This window comes from Fukomys damarensis, unplaced genomic scaffold (genome assembly GCF_012274545.1).
Source record: "Fukomys damarensis isolate Sample0158 unplaced genomic scaffold, DMR_v1.0_HiC HiC_scaffold_18, whole genome shotgun sequence".
Classification (NCBI taxonomy): domain Eukaryota; kingdom Metazoa; phylum Chordata; class Mammalia; order Rodentia; family Bathyergidae; genus Fukomys; species Fukomys damarensis.
The window spans coordinates 10,595,450-10,609,752 of record NW_022900930.1 but is presented as its reverse complement, the minus strand read 5'-3'; the positions used below and the strand labels follow the sequence as shown (position 1 = coordinate 10,609,752).

The following is a 14,303-nucleotide window of genomic DNA, read 5'->3' as shown; positions in this document are numbered from 1 at the left end:
AAATACAGTATTTAAAATTTTTCTTTAAAAAAATTATTACATCTGGGCATGGTGGCACACACTTATAATCCCAGCACTCAGAAGACTGAGTCAGGAGGATCACAGTGAATATGTACATGTAACCACTCCCAACATGATTGTAAACTGCATCAATTGCAAACATGTACTAATAAAATTGAAAAAAGTTTGTATATATAGGTTAGAAAAATTGTATCACATAGAATATCTACAAAATGGAATACCACAGAACCACTAAACAATAATGATCTGATACAGCATCACAGTCTAAGGGTAAAGAATTAAAAGTGGTAGCTACTAGCAGATGTCTTGAACTGTAAGGATAAAGGTAAAATTGTTTAAATTTTCATTAAAAACACATGTATTTCCAACACTGCAGGGAAAGTCAGTCATTCACTGGAATTCTCATCGGGAATGCTGAAAAACATGACCCAACTGTATAAAATTACTGCCAATGTAGCTTCAGACTAATAATATGGTTCTGTTTCTTCACCATCTAATGAAATACATACAAAATTTCAAAATAATGAAGAGACAGACACCTAGCCAGTAAAGATTAAAACTGGTATACTGGATACTATATTTCCAATACTACTCACACTGCTGTATTCTTACTATGTGCCAGATTCTGCTAAGCTCCAGCTTTTATACATATGGTTTTTGTTTATACACACACATACACTCATTTAATCCTCATAAAATGTGGTAAAAGATACAACTATTCTCATTTACAGATGAAGAATCTCTGAAATCAGGGATCCTGGCTAAATCGACAAGAAGTAGAGCTGAAGTCACAGTGTGACTCTTAGACTGTGCTCTGGACCACAGCACAGGTACTGCCTCTGAGTAAGATCTTGACTTAAGGAAACGCCAGCAATGCTTTGTGTAATAAAATGCATGTCTAGGTCCAACTACTTTTGTGTTCAGTTCTCTGCTGGATTTTTTAAATACTACACAGTAAACTATCTTTACTCAAGCTATACTTATTTTAGGACATGCACTTTTATTACAGATAGAACCAAAGGTAAATCTTCAACGTACCTGCAAGCCTACTTTCATCTTTATGGCTAAGACCACCACCTACTGGGCCCAAAGCAAACACCATCATCACTACAATCAAAACAAAGCTTGCTGGGAAGTAAAAATGTTAAATGTGTTCATTTGCTTTCATGGGGGGAGTGCTGCTGGAGATCAAACTCCACAGGCTGGCCAAGTGCTCCACCACTGAGCTCCACCCACAGCCCCACGCTGTCACTTTTCAGCGGGTCCTATATGGGAACACGTCCTATATGGGAACACGGTGTGTAGCGTTAACAAAAACACAAGTTGTTTAATTTTTAAAATTAACGATCTGTGTCATGCTGACACTTGCAAATAAAAGAATGGTACTTTACCTTTTAGGGTTCTTTTAACATGACTGTTCTTCAAGTGTAACTACAGAAATCTAAGAACATCAAAATTGCAACATGTAAAATGTTACACTATCCAGATGATCCTCAAGCTATAGTGGGGTTACATGCAGGCAAACCCACTGTAAGTTGAAAATAGAAGGCAAAATTCAGTCATACACCAAACCTGCCAAACATTACAACCTAACAACAAAGTAATATGTGTCCTGCCATTCTTCCCCATCTGCCTAAGCTTTCCTGACGGTGAGATCCCCTATCACTGAGTGCACCAAATCACAGAATACATGAAAAGCAGTTTGCAGATAACAAATATACAGTGATTAATTTTCTCTATTTTATAAACATAAACTGAACCTTTAACCTAATTCTCAACCACAGCAAGTTTCTCTTCCACCCCCCAGGCAGACAACTTTGGGGAAACTGTGCTGCTGGCATTTAAAGAAGAGATATAGAAAACATCTCATCTCCATATGAGAACTCTTCAAAACAAAAATATCACTCAGCCCCAGTATAACTCTGCCAAAGCTAAAAGCCCTGCTAAGAAAACATGAACTAATGAAAAATACCAGTTTATAATACTAACCTGAGTTCACAACCCAATTCTGACACGTGTGTGTATAATCAAAGTACATTATGTACTGCTTTAACAATTTTCTAGAAATACACTATGCAGACTGTATATAGAATTTGCCTTTAGAAATCATTATGCATTTTTCAGAATTCTGCTAAGAGTTCTGGACCACTTATGGAAAATAGCAGTTATGGTTTATAAGTTGCCAACATCTATAGCTATATCATATTTATGGTGACTCTACATATAAAGGTCAACAGCTATTTCACTTATATTCCATTTATAACTGTGTCTGACCATTTATAAATACTCAAAGAAATTTTAAAAGTATAAATCAAGCTAGTGGTGGTGGCACATGTCTGTAATCCTAGCACTGTGAGAAGAGGATCACAAACTAGTACCCAGCCTGGGGAACGGCAACTTAACAAGACTGTCTCAAACAAAAAGGTGTCTGGGGATGTAGCTGGGTGCAAAGGTCCTGGCACTACAAAAAAATAAAATATACACACAAGCACATCAACTTCTTTTTGCTTCTTTATGGTACACTTACGGTATCATACTTTTTTTTTTTTTTTTTTTTTTTTTTTCGGGTATTGAACTCGGGTCTTTGCACTTGCAAGGCAGGCCACCGAACCACTGAGCTAAATCCCAGGCCCGGTATCATACTTTTTAAAGAAAGTATGTATACTTGTAGTTAATATGTATGAATTTTACAACAGCAATGATGTCACAAAATATATGTCATAAAAAAGGTTCACCAAATTTGATGAAACAATTAATTAAATACCATTAGTCTAGGAGGGCATCAAAGCCTTCCTGGGCTGCCTTGAAATGCCCTCTGCCTGCAAGCTCCTTCTAGCTACCCCACCAGAATTCTCCACACCCAGAATCCCTCTTCTCCCAGCTCCCCCTTATGCTAGTGTGACAAACAGCTCCTTCACTCTTTCCTAGCACTTCATACAACCTGTTCTAGTTTTAATTGTCTACTTTCCCCTTTAGAATCTAAGTTCGATGAAAGCCGAGTACTTTCATGTTGTTCACTACTGGATTCTCTATATTCAGTAAAATGACTGGGCACAGAGATGATGAATACTTAGTGAATAAACTCATGAGTAAACATTAACAGGTTGTGACAAAAATCCCACAAAGTGTCAACAAGAGAATAAAAAATCAGTAGCAAATAAATTATGCAATTTCCAAATAATGGGAGAACGCACCATATAATAAAGATCACAAATATAAATGACAACAGACTGAAATACTTAAAAGATAACCATATGCCACCTACAAAATAAATACCTAAAACAAAACGATACAGGTAAAAAGTAGCACATGCCTGTAATCTGAGACAGAAGGGTTGCTCCAAGTTTGAGGCCAGCATGGGACACATAGTGAATTCAAAAGTCCTGCCTGAACTACAAAGCAAGATCCTGTCTCAAAAAGAGCCCAATAAAAACAAACAAAAAATGTAAAAATTAAATTATTAGTCTAAATAAAAGACAAGGAGTTATGACAGTAATAAGAGATAACTTCAAGTAAGATAACATTAAGTAGCATGTAAAGGGACACGTTATAATGATTACGGAAACAATCCTTAAACTTTTACTGCCAAGAATATATACTGAGTAACAGCTCTATATAAAAATACACAAGGCATTAACTATAGGAAGCAGAGGGAAATCAACAAATACAAAAGCTTAAGAAAGTTTTAATGTTTGCTTACTCAGTACTTACAACAAGTAGTCAAAAAATGAGTATGAAGAGTAATGTAATGGACTACATTTTCTGTTAAAAATATACCAACAAAAATAAAATAAACCAGTAATAGTTTAAAAAAAGAAAGAGAACCCAAGTACAAAATGTGACAAGAGAAGAAAATAACAGACAAACAAAATCTAAGGTTGTATTCTATAAAACTATATGCTATTTAAAGTTTTTAAACTGGGGATTTAGCTCAGTGGTACCACCACCTGCCTCATAAGCACAAGGTCCTGAGTTTGAACCATGGAACACCCCAGCCAAAAAAAGTTTTTAAGCAAAATGTCAAAAGTAGACAGACCATCTAGACTAAAAGTCAACAATGAAATAGTAGAACTGAACCAAGCTTCTGAACAAATGGACTTAATAGATGTCTACAGAGTATTCCATCCCACAAACTCAGAATATACATTCTTTTTTGGCTGCACACAGATAGTTCTCTAAAATAGAGCACATGCAAGCTCACAGAACATGTTTCAGTAAATGTAAAGGAACTGAAGCTATCCCATGTATATTATCAGACCATAGTGCAATTAAACTGGACATCAATAGCATAAGAAACTGTAAGAACTTCACAAACACAAGGAAAATGAATCAAACTGAACAACCAGTAGGCAATTAAAGAAGAAATCAGACAGTTTTTACAATTTAATGATAATGCCAGTACAACATAGAGGAATCTATGGGATACAATGAAAGTTTTACATGGGAAATTCATAGCAGTGAACGCCCACACTAGGAAAACAGAGCAAGCTCAAATAAACAACTTAAGCTCCTAGAAAAAGAGCAAGAGAAATTCAAAACTCATACAAGGAAGAAATTATAAACATCAGAGTAGAAATCAATGCAATGGAGACTAAGAGAACGATTAAAAAAAATCAATAAATCAAAGATTTGGTTTTTTTCAAAGAATAAATAGAATCGATGAACTCTTAGCCAATCTTATCAAAAAAAGGAAAGAAAAGGCTCCTGTTCCTGCAATTAGGAATGAAAACAGTGAAGTCACTACAGATCCAGCAGAAATCCAGAGGATCACCAGTACTTACTTCGAGAACCTGTACTCTAATAAAATGGAGCACACAGAGGAAATGGGACAGATTTCTAGACACATATTAATTACTAAAGTTAAATGAAGAAGATATAAAAATTCTAAACACCCCAATCACAATCAGTGAAATTGAAAATGTAATTAAAAATTTACCAACAAGCTGGGAGTGGTGGCGCACACCGGTAATCCTAGCACTAGGGAGGCTGAGGCAGGAGGATCACTGTGAGTTCGAGACAAGCCTAGGCTACATAGTGAGTTCCAGGTCAGTCTCAACTATATAGTGAGACACTATCTCAAAAAACCAAAAAAAAAAAAAAAAAAAAAAAATTTACCAGCAAAGAAAAGCCCAGGTCCTGATGGCTTCACTGCTGAATTCTACAATACATTTAGAGACGAACCACTGCCACTACTATTTAAACTGTTCATTGAAATTGAAAGAGAAGCAATTCTTCCAAATTCATTCCTGGAAGCAAGTGTTACTTTTACTCCAAAACCAGGGAAAGACCCAACCAAAAAAAAGAGAACTACAGACCAATCTCCCTAATAAACACATGCAAAAATCCTCAATAAGATACTAGCAAACAGAACACAGAGGGTCTTCAAGAAGATCATACATCCTGACCAAGTCAGATTTGTCCCAGGGATGCAAGGATGGTTCAATATATGTAAATCAATAAATGTAATACACTACATTAACAAAGATTAAAAATCATATGATCATCTCAATAGATGCTGAAAAAGCATTTGACAAAATTCAACACCTATGCATGATAAAAACCCTGAGGAAAATTGAAATAGATGGTCTTTATCTTAAATTGATAAAGGATATCTATAAAAAACCAACAGCCAACATCATACTAAATGGTCAAAAACTGAAAACCTTTACACTAAATCAGGAACAAGACAAAGATGTCCACTGTTAACACTTATGTTCAATATAGTTTTGGAAACATTAGCCACAGCAATTAGACAAGAGAAAGAAATAGAAGCAATAAAGACAGGAAAGGAAGAAGTTAAATCGTCATTATTTGCTGACGATATGATACTCTACATAGAAGATCCAAAGAACTCTGCCAGAAGACTTCTACACTTAATTGACAGATTCAGCAAAATAGCTAGATACAAGGTAAACACTGAAAAATCAATAGCTTTCTTGTGCACAACAGACTGAGAGAGAAATTAGGGAAACAATCCCTTTCACAACAGCATCCCTCCCTCCAAAAAAGAAAAGAAATACCTAGGAATTACCTAACAAAGAAAACAAAAGACCTCTACATTGAGAACTACAACACTCTGAAAAAAGAGATCAAAGAGGATATAAGAAAATGGAAAGACATCCCTTGTTCCTGGGTAGGAAGAGCCTATATAGTGAAAATGGCCATACTTCCAAAACTGCTATACAGATTCAAAGCAACACTTACTGAAATCCCAACAGTGTATTTCACAGAACTAGGGAAAACAATCCAAAAATTCATTTGGAACCAGAAGAGACCTAAAATAGCAAAAGCCATTCTAGACAACAGAGATATGGCAGGGGGTATCACAAGCCCCAACTTGAAACTACAAAGCCACTGTGACAAAAACAGCATGGTAATGGCAAAGAAACAGACCCGAGGATCAGCACAACAGATTAGAAGATGCAAAAACAACTCCTGACATACTCAGCTACCTCATCTTTGACAAACAAGCCAACTAACCTCACGGGAGGAAAGACAGCCTCTTTAATAAATGGTGTTGGACTGGATTTCAACTTGTTAAAGATTAAAACTAGACCCGTATCTTTCACTACCCACTAAACTAATATCCAAATGGATTAAAGGTATAAATATTAAAACACAAACATTAGACTTGGTGGAAGATAAGTTATGTAGAACTCTTGAAGGTATCAGCATAGGAAAAGACTTTATGAACAAATTCTCAGCAGCATGGGAACTAGCACAAAAAATGAATAACTGGGATCTCATCTTTTTAAAAAGCTTCTGCATTGCAAGAAAAATCATAAGCAGAGCTACAAGACAACCCACAATGTGGGAAAAAAATTTTACCAGCTATTCCTCAGACAAAGGTCTACTATCTTGAATATATAAAAAACTAAAAAAAGTCAGAACGCCCAAACACAAAGACCCCATTCAAAAATGGGTATCTGAAATGAACAGACATTTCTCAGACAAAGAAGTAAAAGCAGCAAATAAACATGTGAAAAAATGTTCAACATCACTGGTCATTCAAGAGATGCAGATGAAAACAACGCTGAGATTCCATCTCACCCCAGAAGGAATGGCTGCTATCAAGAAATCAACCATAACAATGCTGGCAGGATTGTAGGGAGAAAGGAACCCTTCTTCACTGTTGATGGGCGTGCAGACTGGTGCAACCACTGTGGAAATCAATACGGAGATACCTCAAAGAAGTAAGTTTTAGAGGTCCCATTTGATCCAGCTATTCCTCTGCTGGTTATCTTCCCAAAAGAATTAAAAGAATCACATCACAGCAATATATGCTCATCCACGTTTATAGTGGCACAATTTGTAAAAGTTAAAATTTGGAAACAGCCCAATTTGCCCATTATCTGGGAACAGATAAAGAAAATGTGGTTTTGTTTTGTTTTATAAAATGGAGTACAACTTAGCCATAAAGAACAAGAAACTAGAGATATTTATAACTATGCGGATGCTATACTCTTAAGCTATATACTCTTATAGCTAAGTGGATGTTATACTCTAAGTGGAGGCCATACTCTTAAGTAAAATTACTAAGTCACATATGAGTAAATACTGAATAGTTTCTCTGATGTGAAAAAATTAAGTGTATGTAAGGATAATAATGTATAATTGGTATTGTGTAATAGGAAAAAAGGTCTAAAGGAGTAGAGGAAGTGGGAGGGGTAGGAGAAAGGGAAAAAGGGAAAAGAAAAAAATATGAGAAAAGGAAAAACATGGAAACAATGTCTTTGTAAACAGGGAAGGGTGGAAGGAGTGAAGGGAGGGCTGGGAATGGGGAAAAATAAGAACCAAGATAAGTCACGTAAAGGTACAAGATCCCAATGATGAATGTAGCTGTACTGTATAGCTAAAATGTACCAGTAAACTTAATAAAGATTTTTTTTAAAAGCGTGATGGCACATATCTATATTCCCAGCACTGTGGGAGGCTGAGGTAAGAGAATCACAAATTCAAATACCACCCGGGCAATTAGCAACTTGATGAGATCATCTCAAAATAAAAAATTTTAAAAATCTGTAGCTCAGTGTGACAGCCCTAGGTTCGATCCCTAGTACCACCACCTCCGCCCCAAAAATTGATGGGTGATTTTGTGAGAAGATATCAAAGTTGATCCACAAGATAAAAAACTTAAAACAAGGACCACACCAAGGAAGCCATTAAGAATGTTGTTCAGCCATACATTCATGAGTATATGCTTTCAGATTTTAAAGAATCTAATAGTTCCTGAGAAAGGAATGGAAAAAAGTAAGGAAAGAAAAACTGTACTTTTCGTTTTATGGATTTCAGATACTACCTATAACTAAAATCTTACAAAGCATGCCAAAAGAAAATTGAACACAGTAAAGTAAAAATCCAAAATATGTTGGTATGAAGAATCTAGAAATATATAAAGCCAAGTAAAGGTTATTCCATTGGTGTTCAGAATGGTTCAGAATTAGGAAATCTAGGATGGTATTTTACTATACATTGAGTAAGTCAGCAACAACAAAGATTTTTAAGAGGCAAAAGTATCTTCCTTATTTCCATGGCTATTTATTGACATAAAAAATACACACATCCAAAGTATCATATAAGGAAGAATATTTGGGATATCACTATTATTTTAAAATCTATTCATCAGGTACATACAGTGGAATAGCAAATAATCATATTTCATTATAGAATATTGCTAATGCAGGAAAAATAAACTAGAAGAATAAAATATCTGTTCCTGGATATGTGAGATTTTACTAACAAGTTAGATTATTTTTAATGTGGAGATGGGGGTGGTTAAATTAATGAAAATTCTCCTTTTGTCCTTATCAGCCAAGCAATAAGAAAATGGGGAAGAGTTTAGATCAACAAAGGCCATATGAAATGGCAAATGAAAACAGGGTAATATTAAAGAACACAAATGTAAAAAGTAAAAGCCACACAAACAGGAAAAACAAAAGTTAAACAATGGCACACACAGAAAGCATAAAGGAGAGAATGGGCCTACCACTACTAAACACAAAGTGAACTCCTACTACATCGCCAATGAAATACTATTAAGAACTCCTAACTATGCACAGCAATGCACACTTGTAAACCCAGCTATTTAGGAAGCTGAGGTTGAAAGACTGCATTTGAGGTCAACCCGAGCAACTTAGACCCTGTCTTACCATAAAAAAGAAAAGGGCTGGAGATATAGTGATGGAAAGCTTGCCTAGTATGAGTGAGCCCCTGGGCTCACTCCCTAGAATCATAAAAATAAATAAAAAGGAATTCCTAAGGTTTTAAACTACACTCACAGTGCTACTGCAATCTCTTTTCAAACAACCACTAGCTTCCAGTGAAACATCTAATTAGACAGACTTCTACACTATGCTGCCATCTGCAGAGCAGACTTAACACTGAACTTCCCACTGAGAATGTAAATAAGCTGTCTAAAAAGGTAAATAATGGAGAGATTGTATTAGGAGAAATGGGATGGATAGTAGACCAGTGAGAGATGGTAAGAACATCATAAGACAATGTCTAAAGTTGAAAAATCCAGAAACAACAGCATCAGCATATTGTTTAACAATATGGAAAAACAGCAGAAGAACCCAAAATAAAACGAGGTAAGCAAATGCCACAAAAGAAAGCAACTGGAACTAGAGGAAGCACAAAAAGAGATGCTTTTTTATCCTACGATCCTACCATTAGAACACGTGAGACTTGTGGTAAGTTGTCTTCTAAGTACATTTATCTCAAAATGTAGTAAGTTATTCTTGGGAGTTTTTTTATTTGTTTCGTTTTTTAACTTAGAAGAATCAAATATTTTTATTTGACAGTTATAAAAAGCAAAATATATAGAAACAAGATCTCAAGTCAAGGAGACTAAAAGCAGCACAAAACTACTAAGCAGATGGCCGTCCTCTCAGTGCTTTGCTTCTCTCCAGTTACAGAGTTGACCCTGTGTCCTCCTGAGTTTTCCATAAGAAGTCACCTCCTCGATGAATCCTATACTCTGTACATGTATTAAAATAACACAGTTCCTCACAGATACAATTATGTTATTCAAAATTTTTTAAATGTTTAAAGAATGTAACTATTAACTAGCCTTAATTATACTCTACCTATATATCACTGTACCAGAGATACAATCTGTGAGATTCCTCACAGATACAATTATGTTATTCAAAATTTTTAAAATGTTTAAAGAATGTAACTATTAACTAGCCTTAATTATACTCTACCTATATATCACTGTACCCCATACAATTAAAATAATTTAAAAAATAAAACTAAACCTGCAATCACAAAAAATTGCTAAGCAGTACCCAAAACTGCGCAGGAGGCACCTACTACTACCAACATATACACAAGTAGTTCACTGCCTCTTTATACATTAAAAAAAAAAGAAATTATTATTAGAAACAGCACTGACCAACTAATTGTTCTATAAATTTCTACTTAACAAGGCATTTATCAACAACCACCTATACATGGGGGTTCTTGATTAAGATTATCAAAAACATTCTGCCGCCTGCCTCACAAGCGCAAGGACCCGAGTTCGATCCCTGGTACCCCCCCCAAAAAAAAGATTATAAAAAACATACATCTTACTTCCTAAGACAAATCATGACCAGCAAAGTAACTTCATGTTTACTAAAGCCCTAGCTACTAGCACAGCCTAAATATCTTTAGGCCAGATAATATATAAAAAAACCCTCAAGGTTACTGCACAAATTACAAAATCATAATTCAGACATTTACTGGCTACTAAAGGGACAAGACTTGTAAGTACATTTGTTATACAAAATCACTCATTCAATGGAATCTCTTTATAATGCCATAAAGCAGCGACAACTTGACTACTGTGCAGGTCACTGCAATTCGCCACTTGGAATTTTATTCTAATATTTTATTCTATGCATTGCTATATAATCAGATATTTTATTATAGGAATCATTTTGAAATTTTTTAATTAAAGTGCTACACAACTCTTATTATTTTATAAAACTTCAAACACAAATTTGAGTAAATTACTACCATACTTGCTTAAATGGGAATTTCTATCTGAGTAAGCAAAGAAATTTCTCATCATTAATCCCTTATTTATATTTTACATAACAAATATTGACAAAATTTTATAATTAAATTCCAAAATATAAGTATCATACATTTTGAAGATCAACATAGCTTAGCACCCAAATCCACAACAGCCAGAAAGAAAATATTATCTCCTTATCAAATTTCATAATTAAAAGATTCATAAGTTAAAAGAATACCAGTCACCAATAAAAGTTTGGTCTTTTTTCTCATGCTACATCAAGCATTCATATCAAGACATGAAATTACATTCCTAAAATTACAAACAAAGAAATAACCCCATTTACTACAACTGAGCTATAAATTACAAACTGCTATACTGTGATTTTAAGTACACCTAATTAAAACTTTTCTAATTATATCCTAAGAAACAACATGTCAGACATGGGGACTATTAGATATGTTCTAAGGAGATGGCAATGCTAATAATGAAAAAAGCAGTATTATAACATTTAAACTAACTGCAATAGGAATGTTATAACTTTTAGCAATCTAAAGTTGTGATATATTTGCAAATTAAAGAAAATATCTATACAGAAAGACTCACCTTCATCCACAGAAAATTGACAGCTCTTATCATTGAAGAAAAGTATTTTCTTCTTATCTGGACGATTTACAAACAGTATCTGGTCCCCCAAAGCCTTAAAGATAAAGAAAGATGTGTTTAGTTACCTCACGATGGCAGTGTGGGGGTGACAACAACAAAGGACTCCTATCTTTTAAACTTTGGTGTATTACAAAGATCCACTGGGCCAAGTTTTAGTTTTCTGTTTCTTTCCTGAGTAGTTCTATTTTTAATGATTGATATTTTAATAATCACAGTTTTAGAAATCTTCCGAGAAACAAAAAAAACTTTTTTGCGGGGGGGGGGCAATGAGGGTGTCTTCTGAGACAGGGTCTCCTAGGCTGGCCTCAAACTCATGGTAATCCTCCTGCCTCACGTGACCAAGTGCTCCCATTACAGGCATGCGCCACCACACCCAGCTTAAGAAATGTTTTTAACAGACAAAAAATTATTATTTGAGTTCACTGGACCCTTCTGTTAATCTGAAAAAGACACCGTGGAATCTTAGTGCTCTTACTTTTCCACCACCTTGAAACAGTTTACTATCTATTTATCATTACTCATCAGTTATTTTCAATTATGCTTTTTAAATGCTAAAATATTAAAATGGAAGAATTAACTCATCTAAAAATCTGAGGCAATTATAAAATTAAAAAGCCTCTGTCTTCTGTTCATTTGAAAAAAGTTTATGTATTCTAATTTTAAAATTGTAAATTTATTTTGTATAACTTCTAACTGTATTTTTTCTTTACTCTGTTGCTGTGTAATTAAATATCTGATGGTAATATTTTTATCAAGTTGCCACTACATAGATTTTTTTTAAAGAAAGACATTTTAGGAGTTTAAAAAAAAAGCTTCAGTCTTCTTTTTGCACTGCCCAAAATACTGCACCATGCTTTAAGAAAATATAAGGTCAAAGGACTAAATATGAAAGTATATGAAAAGAACCTGGAAGATAATGCTGAAAGAAACTGAAGATATTCAGAAATAGATCAAAAGATATTCATATTCATGGACTGGAGAACTTTTTCTATACTGTTAAGATGTCAGTACCACCCAAAGTGAAAAAAGGAGGGGAGGGAGCACAAGGGAAGGGCATGAAAGAAAATTAACCTGTTATATCAACTCCCCTCTTGAAAGTAATCATATATTAATTAAAGCAAACATGTATTAAAAAAAATACAAAATGCCATCCAAAGTGATCTATCAGATTCAATGTAATCTCCATCAAAATTGTTATGGCATTCTTTTCAGAAATAGAAATATCCATCCAAAATTTATATGGACTATTATTCAGGGACCCTAAAGAGACAAATCAATCTTGAAAAACAACAAATCTGAACATCTTACACCTCATGATTTCAAAACATTACAAAGCTACAGTAATCAGAACATTAATTATAGTGTTGGCATAAAAACAAACCTTTAGACTACTGGACCAGAAGAGAAGGCCAGAAAGAAACCTTCACAAACATGCTCTAAAAATCTTTAACAGGGTATCAAAACCATTGAATGGGAAAAGGACAGCCTCTTCACCAAATGGTGCCAGAAACTGGATGTCTGCATGCAAAAGAATGAAGCTAGATCATTATCTTACACCATATACAAAATGAACTCTAAGTGGATTAAAGACCCAAACTAAGACTCAATGATACTAAGCACAAGCAACAAAATAAAAATAGACAAGTGGAACTACATCAAACTCACACACTTTGTATCAAAGGACATAAAAGAGTGAAAGGCAACCTACAAATGAGAGAAAATATTTGCAAACCATTGATCTGAGAAGGGATTAATATCCAAAATAGATACAGAAATCTAACAACAAAAAACCCAATTCATAAGTGGGCAAAGGACAAGGACATTTCTCCAAAGATGATAAACAATGTTCAATAAGCATATGAAGGCGTTCAACACCACTAGAGAAACAAAAATCAAAACCACAATGACCTATCACCTCACACCCATCAGGACAGCTAGTATTGAATATATAAAAGGAAAATAACAAGTATTAGCAAAGATATAAATAAACTAGAACCTCTGTGGACTGCTGGGACTATAAAATGGTACAACCATTATGTAAAACAATTATGACAGTTTCTCAAAAAAATTAATAATACAACTACCATATGATCTAGCAATCCTACTTCCAGGCATACACACATATGTATCAAACTTCAAGTAGACTCTTCAACAGATCCATTCACTTTGATGTTAACAGTAGTATTTGTAATGGCCAAAAGATGGAAGCAGCCCAAATATCCATCCCTGGACAAAGGGATAAACAAAATGTGATATATACATACAACAGAGTATTATTCAGCTTTAAAAAGGAAGGAAATCCTGACACATGCTACACACGAACATACTACAATGAAATAAGTTAGAAAAAGACAACTACTAGATAATTCCACTTATGAAATATACAGAGTACTCAAAATAGAATGGTGTATACAAGAGAATGTGGAAGAGAGAAAAAAAATCATTAAGGAGTAAAAAGTTTCAATTTTGCAAAAAATAAAATGTCTCAGTATATTCTGAATCACAATATGAATATATTTACTAGTGAACTGAGTACTTAATAATGGTATACACACACACACACACACACACACACACATATGCCTAAGGGTCTTTAAAAAAAAAAATCTAT

The 14,303-nt window shown here is 34.4% G+C and overlaps 1 protein-coding gene across 1 annotated transcript in view; it reads right to left on the bottom strand.

Annotated features, from left to right (window-relative positions):
- The window catches only part of Gtf2e2 (general transcription factor IIE subunit 2), a 75,391-nt gene that overhangs the window by 10,651 nt on the left and 50,437 nt on the right, over nt 1-14,303 (bottom strand). Inside the window, exon 5 of the mRNA XM_010622069.3 lies at nt 11,633-11,726. Coding sequence (XP_010620371.1) covers nt 11,633-11,726 — 94 coding nt within the window. The remainder of the gene's footprint in view (nt 1-11,632; nt 11,727-14,303) is intronic.